The following is a 16825-nucleotide window of genomic DNA, read 5'->3' as shown; positions in this document are numbered from 1 at the left end:
GGGGACGCGAGAAGGGCCATAAAGCAGTGATTGCACTCTAGTGGTCCGTGGCGGTATTGCATGTGGTATGCGAAATTGGAAATTGAAAATAATTGTTACATATTCAAAAATAAAATGGATTTATTATTTAAACTTGTTTTAATTTGCAGCTAATTTTATGAACCCCTCAAAATTTTGTCAAATGTAGCTGAGATTCCCAAAATAGACATACAGATGCAAATAAATAGCCTGTATAGGTCTATCTTCCTTTGGTACCAAATAAGATGATATTCCGCCAAAGCAGTAGTCCCCAAGTTGCTTCTTGGTTATAATGGTGATCAAAATTTGGACAAAACCAGTTGAAAACCTCTGGCATAAAGCAATAGATTGTCCTGAGGTGGGACCAGCGGCATTGCACTGAAGAGGGGTGCAGCCAAGGTTCTTCTGATTGACAGAGGAGGATGCGCAGTGGACCCCATGTTGATGAGGCCATTGTCCCATCATATCCACAGAACATTTTTTTCCGTCAAGGCAGCGATCGTCCAAGGAGAGACTGTCATCTTTAAGGAGGGACAGAACAAGCTCATCCATAAAGATGGTATGACATTTGAGATTCAAGTGTGTGATAGGCTATATTATTTAAAACCAGATGAGCCTACAGAGGTGAGTAATGATGACAATGGATGTCATGGGTGTTATGATTTACAAACATAGCACAGAATTTTGGGTCAAGTTGGAAAGTGTTACAGAGGGAATGAAGATTAAAGGTAAAACTGATCAATTTAACTTGAAATATGAATTCTCTATGCAAGGGAAATTTGATCAAAGCAGGAACAGAGAGCTGGAGGAAAGGGCAACTGTACGACTTGCACAGGTATATACAGATCTGGCTGGCCCCGGCAGCAAAGGATGGGTTCAGGTTCTTATTGGCATTTACTGAGGCTTATTCTGGTGTGGCTTTTGTGTATTTTTTGAAAGTCAAGACTGACACAGTCAGAGCTAAAGACGTTTATTGTTGATGCCTTATGTGAAAATTGAAATATGAGGGTTTGTACTGTCAAAGAAAATCCTGATGAGACAAAAACATACAAAGCCAGGTATGTAATTATACTAGTCAAGTTGCAGGGGTTGATTATAATGAAAGTTTTTCCCCCGACTGCTAGTATGACATCTGTGCGCAGTCTGATGCAGCTTTCAGTGCAGCATGGCTCACAACTGTACTGGATGTTAAAACTGCATATCTGCATGCTCCTATTGATTATAAAGTATACATGGGGCAGCCTGAGGGTTTTAAAGTTAAATAAAAGAAAGGTGAGAAATTAGTCTGCAAACTTGTTAGGATTATTTATTGCCTGAAGTAGTTGGGACGAAATTGGAACAAAATGCTTCATGATTGTACAGATGTATTAACAAAACCTGTAACAAGAGTCAGGATGGATACGTTTGTGTGTTTTATGTTTGAGATAAAGTGAAATGTACACTGTAGCCGGTATTCCACCCTTTTATGATGAGTGCGCCAACACCAATGATCTCGACTGATAACTGCTCTGGTTTGAAATATAATTTATTCGTTTATTGAAGAAAAAACACGTGTTGAACTCAAATTAAATACAACGAAACAGCTTGGATTACATTTATTGTCTTTACTTACGTAAAGTTGTGCAACTCTTCAATGCACTGCCGCCACCTAGCGGAAGAAGTTAGGTAACACGTGGGAGTGCGTGAATTGTAGTCGCAGCTGCGAATGAGCACTAGAAACACAACACGCGGTCACGTGATATATGGCTTATGCATGCGAGTCAAGGGTTGATTTCCGCTCACCCCCGCCCACCCCGGTTCTGAGAAGTTTTGACGCCTCCGTTGTACATTTTAGTGTGCAAGTTCGTCGGTTCGGCTAAGTCGTGGCACTTTTCTTTCTTGTTGTCCTCCAGTTGCACTTGCCAACATGTCGCTTAGCGAGTCTCTCGGGATACTGCTGCCGTCATGTTCGCTCCAGGACTCGCTCGCACTGCTTTGCCTGGTCGCTGTCGTCTACAAGCTCGCCGTGCTCCTCATTCAAAGGAGGGATGCTTTGCGGAACATCGAAGCGTTCACCGGACCGCCGGGGAACTGGTTCTTTGGGCATGTCCTGCAAGTAAGAAACAGAAGATGCTCCTGAGCGTTGTGATTGCAATTGCTTGATGCGAACAACACTTGTTGCATTTTTCCTCGCTCCCTTTCAGTTCAAACAAGATGGGACGGACTTGGACAAGATGGTCAAATGGGGCGAGCAGTACCCCTACGCGTTCCCTCTGTGGTTCGGCCCTTGCGTCTGTTTCATAAACATCCACCATCCAGATTACGTGAAAAGTATCGTGACGACAACAGGTGCCTCATGAGCTTTTACTTTCCGCTGTCAGTCAGCAGGACCTTTTCTGTCTGCCTTGAAGACGACGAGCAATAAAATTGCAATAATCGTTCATGATTTTCTTAAATACATTATACGTTCATAGAACTGTTGAAATGTGTTCTACTGGATCTTATGTCACGTATCTTTTTGTTTCCCTATTTCCCCACCAGAGCCAAAAGATGATTTTGCATATAAATTCCTCAAGAGCTGGATTGGTAAGACATCATCATTGTTAGCTAGCAATCTAGCATTGGCTTAAATTTTCTGGTATCAAAAAACGTGTTCCCAAAAGTTTGCTTCATGTTCTGAACCCTCTAAGTAAAAAGCTTTGTTAGGTAATAACTACAAAAACATTTGAATCATCAGGCGACGGTTTGCTAGTGTCCGACAGTCAGAAATGGTTCCGCCACAGAAGGCTCCTGACGCCGGGTTTCCATTACGACGTGCTGAAATCTTACATCAAACTGATGATGGAATCTGTTCAAATCATGTTGGTAAGTGCCTCTGACGTCGCGAGCTCGCGATTCGGAATGACGTAGAAAAACAAAGAAATGAATCGAGTTGCTCTAAATGTTACCGGCTAGGTCAAATGGGAGCAGTACGCGAGCAGCGGCGAACCTTTTGAGCTGTTTGAACACGTTAGCCTGATGACGCTGGATACCATCATGAAGTGCGCATTCAGCTACGACAGCAAGTGTCAGACCGAAAGGTGGCGGCCGTTCTGCACGTATCTCCCCCCCCAACCATAACCTCCCACATTAATGCTTCGCTCTCTGCCTTCAGCCGAACAAACGAGTACATTAAATCAGTGTACGAGCTGACTGACTTGGTCAACCTCCGCTTCCGAACATTCCCGTACCACAACGACCTTATTTTCTATCTCAGCCCGCACGGCTTCAGGCATAGGAGGGCTTGCAAGGTGGCTCACAGTCACACCGGTAAAAGCTCGGCATCCTGCCTCACCACCGAGATCGTCTTGTCCGCTCACATCTTCTGTCGTTGTCAAAGAGGAAGTCATCCGGAAGAGAAAAAAAGCCCTGGATGAAGAGAAGGATTCTGAACGTGTCCAGGGCAGAAGGACCTTGGACTTTCTGGACATTCTTCTCTTAGCAAGAGTGAGTTGAGCCGTTGTTGGTGCTGTTGTTGCAGACGGGCAAAAAAATGGACAATCAAAAGAGCTTTCTTGTGTTTCCCATGGTCAAGGACGAGAATCAGCAGGGGCTTTCGGACGAAGACATCCGGGCCGAGGTGGACACCTTCATGTTTGAGGGCCACGACACCACCGCCAGCGCCATCTCCTTCATCTTCCACACACTGGCCTGCCACCCGCAACACCAGAACATGTGCCGCCAGGAGATCATCCGGGTCCTGAATGGCAAAGACACCTTGCAATGGTGAGCTCTTCCCGGCGCGCCTTTTCCATTTGTGAACGATTAACGAGGACCGTCTCGGCTAGGGAGGATCTCACCAAAATGCCCTACACCACCATGTGCATCAAAGAATCGCTGAGGCTCTTCCCGCCAGTGCCGGGAATAGCCCGAAAACTCACCAAACCCATCACCTTCGTAGATGGACGGACCATGCCGGCAGGTCGGGTGACGTAACTCAATCTTTACTTATCTATTAACTAATCTTTACTTACAATTTACTTAAGATGATTTGGTAGTGTCATTAGACAAGCGAGTTCTCGTCACAAAACAGGTCACAAAGAAATCTTGTGGCGTCTCCTTTTTCTGTCCTCCAGGTTCTCTCATTGGGACAAGCGTGTATGCGCTCCACAGGAATGCCACAGTCTGGGAAAACCCAAATGTAGGTCATGCTCCAGCAGGAGGTGACACTCAAGCCTCATTTTGCAAGTCGGGGCAGAAAATAAAGTTCTGCTCTTTTGAACAGAATTGGCACCTTTCTCAGAGCTTTCCAAACATTTGTCTTATTATGTCATGATCACAGGTGTTTAACCCACTTCGCTTCTTGCCGGAGAATGTTTCCAAAAGGTCACCGCATGCTTTCGTGCCCTTCTCTGCCGGGCCCAGGTCAGTTTGCTTGACGCGCTGCAAATCCTCAAGCTCGGATGCTTCTCAAACGCAAAGAGTGGACAGATTTGCTTTGTGGCGCCACTTGACCTTTCTCAGCCCCAATTTGATGTGTGTGTCTCTTTATAGGAACTGCATTGGTCAGAACTTTGCCATGAACGAGATGAAAGTGGCGGTGGCCTTGGTTCTGAGAAAGTACCAGCTGATCGAAGACCCCGCCAGGAAGCCCAAGATAATCCCTCGAATAGTGCTGCGCTCACTCAACGGCATCCACATAAGGATCAAAGCTCTGGACGCCTGAACACCTTACATCAGCCATCTTTTACCCACCACTACAAGCACAACTCCCCCCTCCCCCCCACACACACAAACACACACGTTTATTCAGTCTTCGTTTTATTTGGTTTTAATGAGTATGATCAAAGACCTTCAATTGTATTAAAAGCAAAACGTGAAAACAATAACTCAACTGTTTTGCTTGACTTCGAGGAGTGGCCCAGGAAGTTCAAAGTTCACCGAGAAATGGTCAATGTTTACCAAACATGTCCATTCTTGCCTCGATGGTTTTTAATACAAATCCAAACGCTTACTGTTCATTCACCAATTGTTGCTTCGTATTGTTTAGGGCAGAAAAAAAAAAATCCATCTATATAGAATGCCGGATTTGTCATGGTGCAACTCCATCAAGATTTCACCTGAAGATGCAAGCAGGGGTCGGTCAGCTTAAGCACGTTAGAGAAATTAAACGTTCAGTGATAACTCAGAAATGTCTCTTACCCGGCCAGCCTGCTCGGCAACATTCTACATGTGAAGTCCTTTGGCTCTGGATGAGACGGACCTAGTAGAAAATCTTGCGGATTGCGTATTTTCTGAGTATTTATCATGCACACCGGCACATTTTGTTGAGATCACACGTCTGATTGGAAAGTGCGTGGTTTTCGCCACTGTGGCCAAATGAGCGACTTTCTCCTTTGCAATATTTTTGATGAAATATTTGCTAATATAAACTGTGATACAGACACCATTGAGAGACTTGGGAATGGATTTCAGTTGTGAAACATCAACAGACAGAGAAAAGCAGCAAAAGACATCGTTTTGTTTCCTTTGTTTGTTTGTTTTTAATTGCTGTTCCTTGACATGACGTGAAAGGGAAACAAGGGCAAGTCAATAAGGTCAAGAAGAAACTGAAGGACAAAAATCATAAGTATCCCTGATGGCCAGAAGGTCTCAGACCCTCCTCCCTAAACCCAAGCCACAAAAACTTTGTATAGAGAGGTACACTTCACAGCTGGCATTGAGACTCTCTCACACACACTCTCACACACACACACTCTCACTCAATCCTTTGGGATTGAGAGCAGCGACTCTCTATTAAGACTAGCAGTTCACGTAAATGCCTTTTGAAAGCAGCTCTGCTTGTGAGCTATTCACGAGTCCATTGGTATACTTTTCAAACGAGCCAGCATCGTGTTCCCCCATTTTAGAGGTCCTACAACCACTTAGTGCATTGCTCAAGAGTTCCTGAGAAGAAGAAGTGCAGCATAACAAACACCAAGGCAACTTCATCCATATTATATATACACCGGACATTAAAACAATAACCCCCCCCCCCCAAAAAAAAATGTTTTTTAAATGGTCGCGTGCGAGTTGCCAAGTACAGTAGTCAGGTCAGCACAGTGCAGCTTACAATTTACACCAACAGGAGGCACCAGATAGAGAAGAGAGATAGAAAACAATACAAATTTCAAATCAAGATGACATGGAAGTGAACTGACCAGTCCCTTTGGTGCCTCCGGAGCTTTTTGGGATCAAGCGCACATGCGGCATTCTTAAGCTCATTCAGCATTTCTTCTACATGAATGGTGGCAAACTTTTTCTAAAGATACAAGAAGCCAATCAACACTTCTGTGTCATCCCAACAATTTTTTGGAAGCACGGCGGGCCAAATAAAAGGCTCCAGCTGGCCCACGTTCCGCAAGTTGCCCACCCCTTTGGTAAGAGGCTGGAATGTTTATCTTGTTTTTTTGCAGAACCCAAATGGCTTCACGTGCAAGGAATGCATTGGTGGAGCGCAACGAAGGGATCAAGGGCCTCATTCTCATGTGTAGCGATGACATAAAACTGTTGACCAAGCCCAGATTTGATCTAGTTTAAAATAAAAAAAAAAAAAGAAAAGCCCCAAAATAAATAAACAAACACAATAAATAAATAAATACAGACAAAGGGCTAAATGTTCACCCCACTCCTCCCGGCCTCACCTTTGTTGTTTCAACTAAGGAAGCCAAATGTGTGCATTGGAAGCCTTTGAAGAGCCAAAACAATTTTGACCAAGACTTGGTCTTTTTTTGGTCAATCAACACAGGAAATGCTTGAAGCAGAATCATTCAGAACTGTTGGAAAGAGTTCTTTGAACCCTACATTGGCTACCAATCATTTTCTTTCGCTCTATTGTTTGAAGTTATCAAATAACTCTCTCTTTGGTTTCAGCGCCAGCTTTAGGCAAAGACAAACAAAAGGTCTTTCGGCTCTAGCTTTGGATTTCTGCGGGGCAAATCATCCCAGTCGAGCGAGTATTACAGCTAACGTTTATAAATACAGCTTCAAGGTGAATTCCCGGCAAACATTTTCTTTAAGAAAATGTTGAGGACGCCCTCGTAAGTCCAAAGAGCATATTGCTTGTGCGGCTGCCATTTTGGCCAAGTGCCCTCAGGGTTGTTTTGGAAACGTCACGACTCGCCTCGTCTCTGGGTTTGGTCACGCTACGTTGGTAATACAAACCCGAATATTCATCTGAATACTGTGGTGAGACTCGCGGGGGCACATGTTGCAAAAAGTGCTGCCGTGAGTTCCCTTCTAAAAGAAAAAAAAGAAGCAAGGGAAGGAAAAAAAAAAAAAATCAACAGCTCATAGCCAAAGGACAAACAAACATTGAAATCGACTGAGAAAACCCATGTTACATTTTTTGCTTTTGTTTTTTTTAAGTGCTCCCCATATGGAGCAGCATGTCCAGCCACCTGAGTGAGATATATATATATTTTTTAAGTGGATGTCATACCACACACACACAGAAACATTCGCTATTCGTCTTGGCCCTCCTCATCAATCTTTTCTGCCGCTTCCCGCGGCCAACATTGGCGCCGAGAGTCGATGCCCCCAGGATCCTTGTGCTCGCCTTCCCCTCTGCCTCTCAGGAGGAGGTCCTGGTAGTTGGCGAAGCGCTGCGGGCTGAGCTGTGCCAGAACCTGCAGGGCCAGCGTGCGCTCAGCATCGGCGTGCGCTCTGAACATGCCGCCTTCCAGCACGGCGGGGCGCGGGAACACCGAGGGGTCAGGCTCCGACGGCCGCAGCCGCTCGCCCGCGTCCACCCCACCTTCCTGCTGGTCTTGTGTGGGCCCCTGGCCGCGCCAGCTCGTGGCTGGCTCCAGGCAGCTGTGTCCCTTGCGGTGCCGCTGGAGGTGGTCTTCACGGGCAAAGGCCTTGTGGCAGATCAGGCACTCATAGGGCCGCGCGCCGCTGTGCAGGGACAGGTGGTTCTTCAGGTCGTACGAGTGCAGGAAGCGCGCGGAGCAGTGCGGACACGAGTAAGGCCGCTCGCCCGTGTGCTTCCTCATGTGGATCTTCAACTTGTCATTCCTACACGCAAGAACACGTCAGGTGGTGAAAAGATAGCAGGGCAAATGCATGCGGGTCCCCCGCCTCTCGTCAAGCCACTACGGTGCAAAAAAAGAGAGGGCAGGTTGCCATTTGCTCACCTGGTGAAGCGAACGCCGCAGGCAGAGCACTGGAAGGGTTTCTCTCCAGTGTGCGTCCTCATGTGTCGAGGCAGCTTTCCCGCGCCGTGGATGATCTTCTGACAGACAGGACACTGCTGAGGCATTTGCGACTTCCTCTTCCTGCCCGCGCCCATCTCCGTTGCCACAGAGGTTGCTGCTGCACCGTCCCCCCGCTCAGCCACGGAGGAAGCGGTGGAGGTGCTTTCCATCAGCGTCCCTTCGCTGCCGAAACCCTCCATGTCGTCTTCCTCAGATAGTTTGTCCTCTGGGGGCACGTCCGGAGGTGGCGGGCGGCGGTGCATCCAGTGTAGGTGACCTCCGTTGAAGGCAGGCCCCCGCTTGGGTACTCGGATCCCTCCGGGGTCGCCGTTCTGCCTCCATCTGAAGAGCAGCTCCTCAGGTTCCGGGCTGAGTGGTCGGGCAGGGGGCGGCGAGCGCCCGTTCTCCGATAGAGGTGAAGGGTACGAGACGGGAGAAGCGGGTGGCAGGTTCGGCAAGGAGTCCATGAAATGAGGTCCCACTTTTTTTAACTTCCTTCTGTCTGTTTTCCTTCGGGAAGCGTGCTCTCCTGCCGGCGTCCCGAGAGCAGCGGCGGTGGCTGTGACGTCTTGCTCCCTCTTCCGCTCTTCCTCCTCCTCTGGCTCCGCCTTCTCCCCCAAGATGTCCCTGCAGGCATCCGCCACACACTGGATGCCCAAAAGCTGTGCGCCGCGCAGCACGTCCCTCATCGCGGAGCAGGGGATGGTCAGGGTGGCAGTGTAGGCGAACTCCAGCAGGGCGTCCAGAGCATCGGGCGCCACACAGTCCAGCTGGCACACGCTGAAACCTCCGCCACCCTCGCTGAACCCGCCTTCCTCCGCCCCGAAGAGCCGGCGGAAGTAGAGACTGACGGCGGCCATGACGGAGCGGTGAGTGGGGTAGCGGGCACCGCGAGAGGTTAGGGTGAGGTCGCACAGGAGTCCTGAGCGCCTCTGGTCATTGAGGTGAGACAGCAGCTCGTTGCTGTGCTCCGGGAAAGGGATCCCGATCAAACCGTCCTCGCCTGACGACATCACCGCCTGGGAGAAGGAAAAATAAAACAAAAAACTCACATTGCTGCAACGCTCACAACTCACCACATGGTGACACTGTCGCATTGCAAACCCTACTTGTTTCAGTCTCAAATATTTTTTCTAAAATTGAACATTCAAGTCAACCAGTGTCATGGTAAAAACAATATTAGATTTTGATCTAGATTTAGATTGATTAGATGTACAATTTTGCTAGCATATTTTAGGGGTGACAGGCCAGACTCCTAAAAACTGTTGAGTCCTGACTAAAGCCGGACTGGTATTGATTTTTTGAGACTGATGTGATTTTTGGCAGGGCTGCAAACTGTTTGGGGTGAGACGGAAAAGACACACGATTGCGCAATGGCGGTGCGGCGTAACCTTAGGGCACTGGGTTAATTCCCTTTATAGCATTAGCCCTTTGATTAAAATACCTGCGCAAGAAGCCTGGCCCACGCAAACCAGAGAAAGAAGAAAAATGCACTCGCACCAGAAGTATAAAGTGGGCATGAGAATGAGAAAGATTCTAAAGTACTACACAACCAAGGCAGGTCTAACGCTTCTACAAATTATGTGCGTGCCCTTGGGTCCCGACACCCGAGTCCCTGGTTCACCCGGGTCCGTGCACATTCTACCAGGTAGAGCCTCTAATTGCCACACCTGAGCGGACCTGATTTTCCACAAACAAGCTGCGTCTGCACACGCCCCCAGGTGGCGGCGGCGCCAGCCCTCCGCTTGTCGCCTCCCTCCCATAGCAACGAGCCAGCAGCCCCCCGGCCATCCATCCATCCACCCATCCATCCATCCATCCATCCATCCATCCATCCATCCATCCAATAAGCATGTTCCCACGGCGCTGAAGCCACCAGACCAACCAGCTCCTAAACACACCCAGTACCAGACGAACGCGCACGCACACACCGCATAAGGTTGCATGACAGCCCGTGGTCCCATCCAACACACAAACACGCACACACACGCACGCACGCACGCAAGCACACACACACAAACACCCTGGTGCCTTTGGCCCCCGCCCACCATTGTTACATTGAACCTGTTATGTGACAATCTATTTAAAAGCGGGCAAGGTGAACTCCACCCAATCGAAAAGAAGTCAAGCCAATTAAATGTTTGACAAGAGCTTGGGACATCAATGCCAGGCACCCTGGCGCAGTGACGCAATCACATGGTTGGTCAAGGCCCGTGCCGCTCCGACGTTTCCCTAAAAAAAAAAACACCAATACGAAGACACGACATAGACCACTCGGTCTTGATGAGGCGAGAAAGACTCATGAAGTGGCTGAAATGTCAGCACACACCCCAGAGTGTTCACGATTAGCTTAACTGGTTTATTCATGCTAATTGGGCTTTTGGTCGTCACAGTTCAATTATGTTTGACTTTAGGTGTGTCGTTCCTTCATTTGGTAAAGTCCTTTTCAAGAATGTTAAACCTGCAGCGGCCATGGGTGAATTGAGTCTTGGCCATTTTCCCGCTCTGAGACCGCTCGTAGCACTCGTAGCACTTCTAAGGTGGCGGCTTGAGCCGCCCCGGGTCCACACGCCACGCAGAGAATGACGTAAACTCAACAGATGAAAACTTAATGAGTGTCCATTAGCAGCACAACTGCCAGGAAAGTGAGCAAGCGTGCGCATGACTTCTGCATTTGAGAAAAAAATAAATAAAAATAGAGGGTGACTTTGTCCGCATATACGTCGATCAAGAAAATTTACCGCACACACGGGCAGTGTATGCATGTTTTTCTAATGGCTCTTGTTTTCCATGAAAGTGAACTCAGTTTTCCCAGTCCAGCTCAATTATATCAGACTCAGGGAAAAAGTGACTTGATGCTATTCAGAGAAAATGCGGCCGAGAGGGACAAACGCTCTTATGAAGCTGATGTCACATGTTTTCCAACGTGGTCGTGTGTGCGTGCGGAGTCTTTTTTTTTTTTTTTTTTCATGTGACACAGCTCTTGTCACCGCATCGATTATGATGACTTGCATCTATATGGCTCACACCAAGCGTGTTAGTTGTTGATTCGCCAAGCTTATAGGCAAGAACTTTGGACGAGTAACGCCGCAGAGAAATGACATCTTCCAGACATGAAACGGCTTCATCCAGATTGAGGAATTCATTCGGGCTGCTCCAGTCCCCATGAAACTGTGCAAATGGTTGACTCTCAACACATTAAGTCGACTAGCTGAAAAAAACAACTATAGCACAATTTAGTTTGAATTCACTTTGTTCAGAACCGGAGAGCAACCCGCCAACTGACTTGTTTTTTAAGGATGAAAAGAATTTCTTCCCATTTTCCGAAGTCACATTGCAAATGACACACTACAGAACTTTTTTTTTTTTAACAAGGTTCTATTGATCACTTTACTGCTATTGCTGACATTCTTAGAGAGTTGACAACTTGAAAAGGTCGAAACTAATTTCACAACAAGCCAACGCAGCTCAAGTACGATTTGAACGAGAGCAGCCTCACAAACAAGGAGTCGTGGCGCTGACTGTACGCTAAACAAAAGCCTCGTCTAGAGTGAAACGCACACGCAGGCCTCAATACACGCACGGACGCTTTCATTGACGAGCGGCCCGACAAGTCGGTGAAGGAACTCCTACCGTTGGTCTTCCACGCACTCGTACTCCTCTCATGGCTTTGTCTCTTGCGTCCGAGAGCCAAAGGCGCTCTTTGCGCTTGACTTGTTTGGGGGTTAGTGAGAGGAGTGACTGAGTGGGACACCTTGGAGGGAGGGGGGAGAAACCGTGGAGGAGCTGACGAAGAAAGCAGCACGCACTTGACTCTTAACAACAGTCACAGACTTGGGCCAACATACATACACACAAAAAACAACAACTCTGCCCTCCTCTAACCTTGACAGAACTGGAGCATTAATGTCCGTCTGAGTGTGGTCTCAGATCTAAGAAGACGTCCCATTATTGATTTCACTGGCGGGGCTCATGCAACTATCCCACCGCCATCACCACCACACTAAAGCACTTTAGGCCCCGCCCACTCAATTTCAGCCACACTTTCCACAATAAACTAAGAGGAAGAGAGGTTGGCAAAAGGAAGTGTCTGAGATTTCCAACGACTTGAAGGCGCATGTTCTTTGAAATCACGCATGAAACCCTCGGGGGAGGAGACAGTGGGTGTCGATAAGGTGCAAGGTGAAAACAAGAAAATCAAGTTGCGGTCTTAACAATCGTCCGGCGCAGGCCTCAAAATGCAACCCCCCACACACACACACACACACCTTGCAGATTAGGTAGCACCGCCTCGCTGTTCGCACTTGTCGACAGCTAAATTTCACAAGCTGGACCACGTCGACGCGCAAATGAAGGCTGCGAAGCTAACCGATTCCAATCAGTTGCTTTTTCCTGTACTCGCTCAAGGTGGTCGAGATCTTGCCGCGATGGAGTGATACTCAAAAAGACGAGTTGCTCGTGCAGCGTCACACCTTCCTGTCATACGCGGTCACCGACGGCGGGCTCGCCAAGGGGAGTGCGCTTCCTGTAAGTCCGTAAATTGCGCTTGCAAGGAGGAATTTACTGTACAGCTGACTAACTGGGTGGGGGAGGGTGGGGGCGATACACGCAACACAAGTTTTTCGAGATGTGAGCCGTCGATCAGAAAATTTTGGAGAATTACAAAGAGCATGACGCAACTGCATATCCTCCACTGACTAAATGCTAAGACACTAGGAAACGCTATCAGCCCACAAGTTAACAATTAGCCGCTGTTGTTACCCTTTAAGCGACAGATATCTGAATACCAACTGTGGAGTAATACAGTGTGTGTAGAAAGACAGGGTGCATTGGTAATCAAGCAATGCTCACGTGAATATGTTCTTTATCTCTGCAAAGAACTGCTGCCGCACTGAGGAGCCAAGAGAGGAGCTGGGCACAATACAAATATACGAGCAAGAGTGGAGCTTCATATTTCCCAGCCCGCAGAAGCAATTCATAGGAATCTTTCCTCCTCCAAAAGAGGACAAAGTGCAGCTACGTGGAGTTCCCCTTCCAAGTGGGGGTCACTTTCAACTGCGGGGGCGTTTTGTTCATCGCCTCCCTCCCGCTTTTGCTGAAGCGAGATTGATTATGATAAGCACTGGCCGGCTGTCTTACTAGAAGAGTTGAATCACAAGAGACGGCGGCGGCACAGGAGCACACCGGTTTGGAGGGTGGGCGGGCAGGCCCTCTGAGGCCACGGCGGCGGCGCCCCGTGACTGAAAATGAGGAAATGGCAGACGCACAACTTCCTCTATTGACACATGTCGAGTGGGGGCAAGACTCAACTGTAGCAGCCTGAAGTGAATCAACACACACTCACACACACGCGCGCGCGCATGCTTAAGAAGGCATTGTCCGTCACCCTTGCATGTTTGTGCGTTACGAGAAGCCCTCCATCCAGAAGCGACGCTTCACCACGCCTCAGACACATGCTAGTCATACGCCGGCAGACCCATGATCACATGATTTGTTACGCCATGCTGTCCAGCGCACACACACACAGGCCTTTCCTCAGTGGAAAGGTCAACATAGAAACAAATGCCAATTATTTTCTCTCTCTTTTTTTCTATGTGCCACTGTATGTTTCATCTGAATTGATCTGTGATTATTTGGGGCCAGATTGCCAATGAATCTATCACGTCTCAGCCAGAGAGACGTTTTTCAGTCTGATCGGCCCACGATGCGGCACGGGTGAGAGAACTCCACCGACACGTCGTCCGCGTATTAGCGAAAGGTGAAGCTTGTTTTCTTCAACTTGGGGCTCGTACTCGCAATAAAAGTACAAGTGTGGTTTTTGGCTCAATTCATGGTGTGTCTTTAAAAGCTGCGCGCAGCGTGGGCTGCCCTCAAACCACACAGGAGTTAACTTCCAGGCCGCCTATGAAATATTCAAGCGCTTGGTCCATCTCCGTGGGCCGGGCTGTTTTTCCAGGCAGCCCAGCCCGCCCCTACAGCAGAAGCTCCACAAAGTCGGCACGGACGTGGCATCAACCCGATGGAGCGCCAGCGGCTCACACCAAAAAAAAACGTTCACCGAAAAGACACTCTCGGAAAGGAAAGCAGCCTTCCGTGAAGATGAGATGACAATCGTGGTGCTCGTGAGCGCTGTGTGTTCTCGCTTCCTACCTGCAGTCCATAAACAGCGGCGAGAATGGCTCCTTGGTCGTCTCCGTCCCTTTTCAACGTCTTACACCCTGAGGGAAGGAACAAGTACGAGTCACTCGGAGCATTACTTTCAGCTCATTTCAATCCCATCAGAGGAACTTTAGGGAGCCAACAAAGGATGTGCTCGGTGGGATTGAAGAGGTGGTTGGGGGTTAAGGGGGCGGTCCTACTAAAAGAAGACAGTTACATCTTGTAACATCATAATCAATGTTGGGTCAATGTGAACCATGTTGTAATTGTGAGCCCATTTTGAGTAGTAGAAGATGTTGGCCGCATTGAATAAAGTGCAAGCTGATTCCGAAATTGTGATGATAGTGATGATGAGGTGTGGCAAAGGGAGGAAGCAGGCGAGCACAGAGGTCATGTCGGGACAGCGGGAAGCGGAGATGAAGCAGATGTCCAATTATCCCGGACTGCCATTACACCGCCATCGGATGGGCGCTACGAACCGGCCCTGGTCTTCACGTACTCAACACGTGGCGTGCAGCAGCACTGCATGGCTTTGAATATTTTCACCAAGGCTGACATGAGGTTAGTCAAGTGAGGTGGGATTGTACCTGCATGGGCGTCTCTCCACTAAACTAAACAAGTCCTGTGTGTTTGTGTGTGCACGCGCGAGTGCGTGTGTGCGCCCATTTCAGGGGAAACCAAACCCAAGCCAGTCGAGCTTGTTGGGCCGGTCTGTCAGAGGGGCGAGCCAGCCTCATCTACCTCTGTGAACACACACACACATACACACACTTACACACAAGCCCACTGGCACGCCAGGCCTTCCTGCCTGCCTCCACAGCTCTGCAAGCACGCACGCACCAGAGGACAAAACACAGGGTGCGCCCTCCTTCTGAAGAGGATGGGGATGCGAACGATGGCAGAGACCACCACCGACACACAGTCGGCTAAATACCCCCCTGCATGCGTGTGCATGGCACGTGTGAGCAGGTTGGGTTTTGTATATCAGCTCACGGACGTCTTCTATAATTAGCCAGCTCACAAATGGACTCCACGACCCCTCCCTTTCTGTCTTTCTTTATCTTTCTTTCACTGGCACTTTCTACCTCTCACCTGGTTGACATATTTATGCTTCAAACTATCACGCAACGGCCGCTCCAGCAGAATAGTTAATGGACACGTGACGTGTTCGCGAGTCCTCCCGTGACCCCGTTCGGAAGCTTTAGGAGGAGTAGAAGCGAGCGCAGAAATGTTTTTCTTGTCCATGCAGATTGTAAACAAGTACATATAAATCAACATGTGCAACACACGCAAGGTATTAAGTTGAGATGTTAGCTTAGCACTCACCTGTGTCACCTGTCCTGCGACTCGTCGCCTCCCACCGCGCTCACTTCCTGATTTGTGTCGACCCTATACGCCAGCTTCTTGTTCCTCTTCGTCTCTTGTATTAAGTTCTTCGAAAAATAGTTGGAATCCGCCGGCAAAGTCCACAGCCTTCACCTCGCGTCATAAGTTGGTCCCACGGCGTCGTCTCCTGCCACACCGCCGGTCGGATCAAGCCCCCTCCACCCCCTCGCCGGTGACACTGCCTCCTCAAGCCCACTCCAGCTCCTTCAGCTCCGCCTTCCGAGAACCAGGAAGCGGCTTGGCCTACTTAACGCCCCGCCAGACGCCGATTGGCTTCGGCGGCGTGGGAGAGGAGCGCGCCCACAGCGTGCCGGCGGCGGTGGGCCGGACCCCAGGGCAGGGATCCGGGGGGGCATCAGGTAGGGGGGTGGGGGGGACATCAGGTAGGGGATCGACAAAACGCAAAATTATTTATTACAATGTTTTGGAGTGAAACTGACTTGGAGTTAAGTCAATTGCCAATTTCCTCATACTGTTAAAATGTCATATGTATATGAAAGAATAAAGTTTAATGAATTAATTATTTAATAATTAATTAATTCAAAAGTGTCTAAACTGGAAACATCATCTCGCTCCTTCTTGATGGGTTCCAAAGTGAGGGTGCAAGAAGTGGTGAGCTGCACCTGCCCAGCCCACCCCCACCATCCTGAAATCTCTGCTTATTCTGTTTCCACTCGCTCTTCGCCGCGTCTGTCGGGCCGCGGAAACCCCGTGAAAGTGTTAAATGGGTCTAATCCGTCTCGAAAGAGTTTCTTCCTAAAGCGACACAAGACCTGGAATAACAGCAAATGGTTCTGACCATCATAATGTTGTCGCCATCTAGCGATCACTGACATTTAGGCACACACCCGGCTTCCGGCAGCACTGAACTTTCCATAAAACAACACCCTTGCATAATTCGTGTTTCGTATACTTACAGAATATGATTAATTTGCTTCGTAAAAGTCGTATACGTGCCTCTTAAGTGGCCACCGTAAAAAAAATCCTGATGCAGTGGAGAGGCTGCATCTTGGTTCAGGGGCCAGAGTGATATTCATATACATGTACACGAGATGGGACGGCTTTAG

At 48.7% G+C, this 16825-nt stretch overlaps 2 protein-coding genes across 3 annotated transcripts; one reads left to right on the top strand and one right to left on the bottom strand.

Moving 5' to 3' along the window:
• The first annotated feature begins 1760 nt into the window (after window positions 1–1760).
• On the top strand, window positions 1761–4865 carry cyp4t8 (cytochrome P450, family 4, subfamily T, polypeptide 8). The gene is made up of 12 exons (XM_085918343.1): window positions 1761–2113; window positions 2202–2346; window positions 2539–2583; window positions 2735–2862; window positions 2953–3077; window positions 3152–3306; window positions 3377–3483; window positions 3572–3762; window positions 3825–3958; window positions 4113–4177; window positions 4319–4401; window positions 4531–4865. The coding sequence occupies exons 1-12, from the start codon at window positions 1925–1927 to the stop codon at window positions 4700–4702; spliced, it is 1539 nt and encodes a 512-aa protein (XP_085774469.1). The 5' UTR covers window positions 1761–1924; the 3' UTR covers window positions 4703–4865.
• Window positions 4866–5702: 837 nt separating this feature from the next.
• zbtb7b (zinc finger and BTB domain containing 7B) lies at window positions 5703–16001 on the bottom strand. 2 transcript variants are annotated; one of them, XM_085918341.1, is made up of 4 exons: window positions 15699–15995; window positions 14364–14431; window positions 8154–9232; window positions 5703–8034 (listed from the first exon to the last, which is right to left on the bottom strand). In XM_085918341.1, exons 3-4 carry the CDS (start codon window positions 9224–9226, stop codon window positions 7479–7481), a joined length of 1629 nt encoding a protein of 542 aa, XP_085774467.1. In that variant the 5' UTR covers window positions 9227–9232; window positions 14364–14431; window positions 15699–15995; the 3' UTR covers window positions 5703–7478. The 2 variants fall into 2 exon arrangements, with proteins under 2 accessions (XP_085774467.1, XP_085774468.1); XM_085918342.1 differs by lacking the exon at window positions 14364–14431 and having other exon boundaries at window positions 15699–16001.
• Between the last annotated feature and the right edge of the window lie 824 nt (window positions 16002–16825).

The sequence above is a fragment of the Syngnathus leptorhynchus genome, chromosome 8, assembly GCF_054491065.1.
Source record: "Syngnathus leptorhynchus isolate UIUO chromosome 8, UIUO_Slep, whole genome shotgun sequence".
Lineage (NCBI taxonomy): Eukaryota > Metazoa > Chordata > Actinopteri > Syngnathiformes > Syngnathidae > Syngnathus > Syngnathus leptorhynchus.
Note: the sequence above shows the minus strand (reverse complement) of the source record. Positions and strands in the feature narration are given on the sequence as shown.

Bases quoted from the DNA above. Each gene is read 5' to 3' on its own strand.
- cyp4t8 (XM_085918343.1), top strand. From the start codon at position 1,925: ATGTCGCTTAGCGAGTCTCTCGGGATACTGCTGCCGTCATGTTCGCTC. The intron at 2,863-2,952 runs GTAAGTGCCTCT...GTTACCGGCTAG, and splicing joins AATCTGTTCAAATCATGTTG to GTCAAATGGGAGCAGTACGC. The intron at 4,402-4,530 runs GTCAGTTTGCTT...GTCTCTTTATAG, and splicing joins CCCTTCTCTGCCGGGCCCAG to GAACTGCATTGGTCAGAACT.
- zbtb7b (XM_085918342.1), bottom strand. From the start codon at position 9,226: ATGTCGTCAGGCGAGGACGGTTTGATCGGGATCCCTTTCCCGGAGCAC. The intron at 8,035-8,153 runs GTGAGCAAATGG...TCTTGCGTGTAG, and splicing joins TGCGGCGTTCGCTTCACCAG to GAATGACAAGTTGAAGATCC.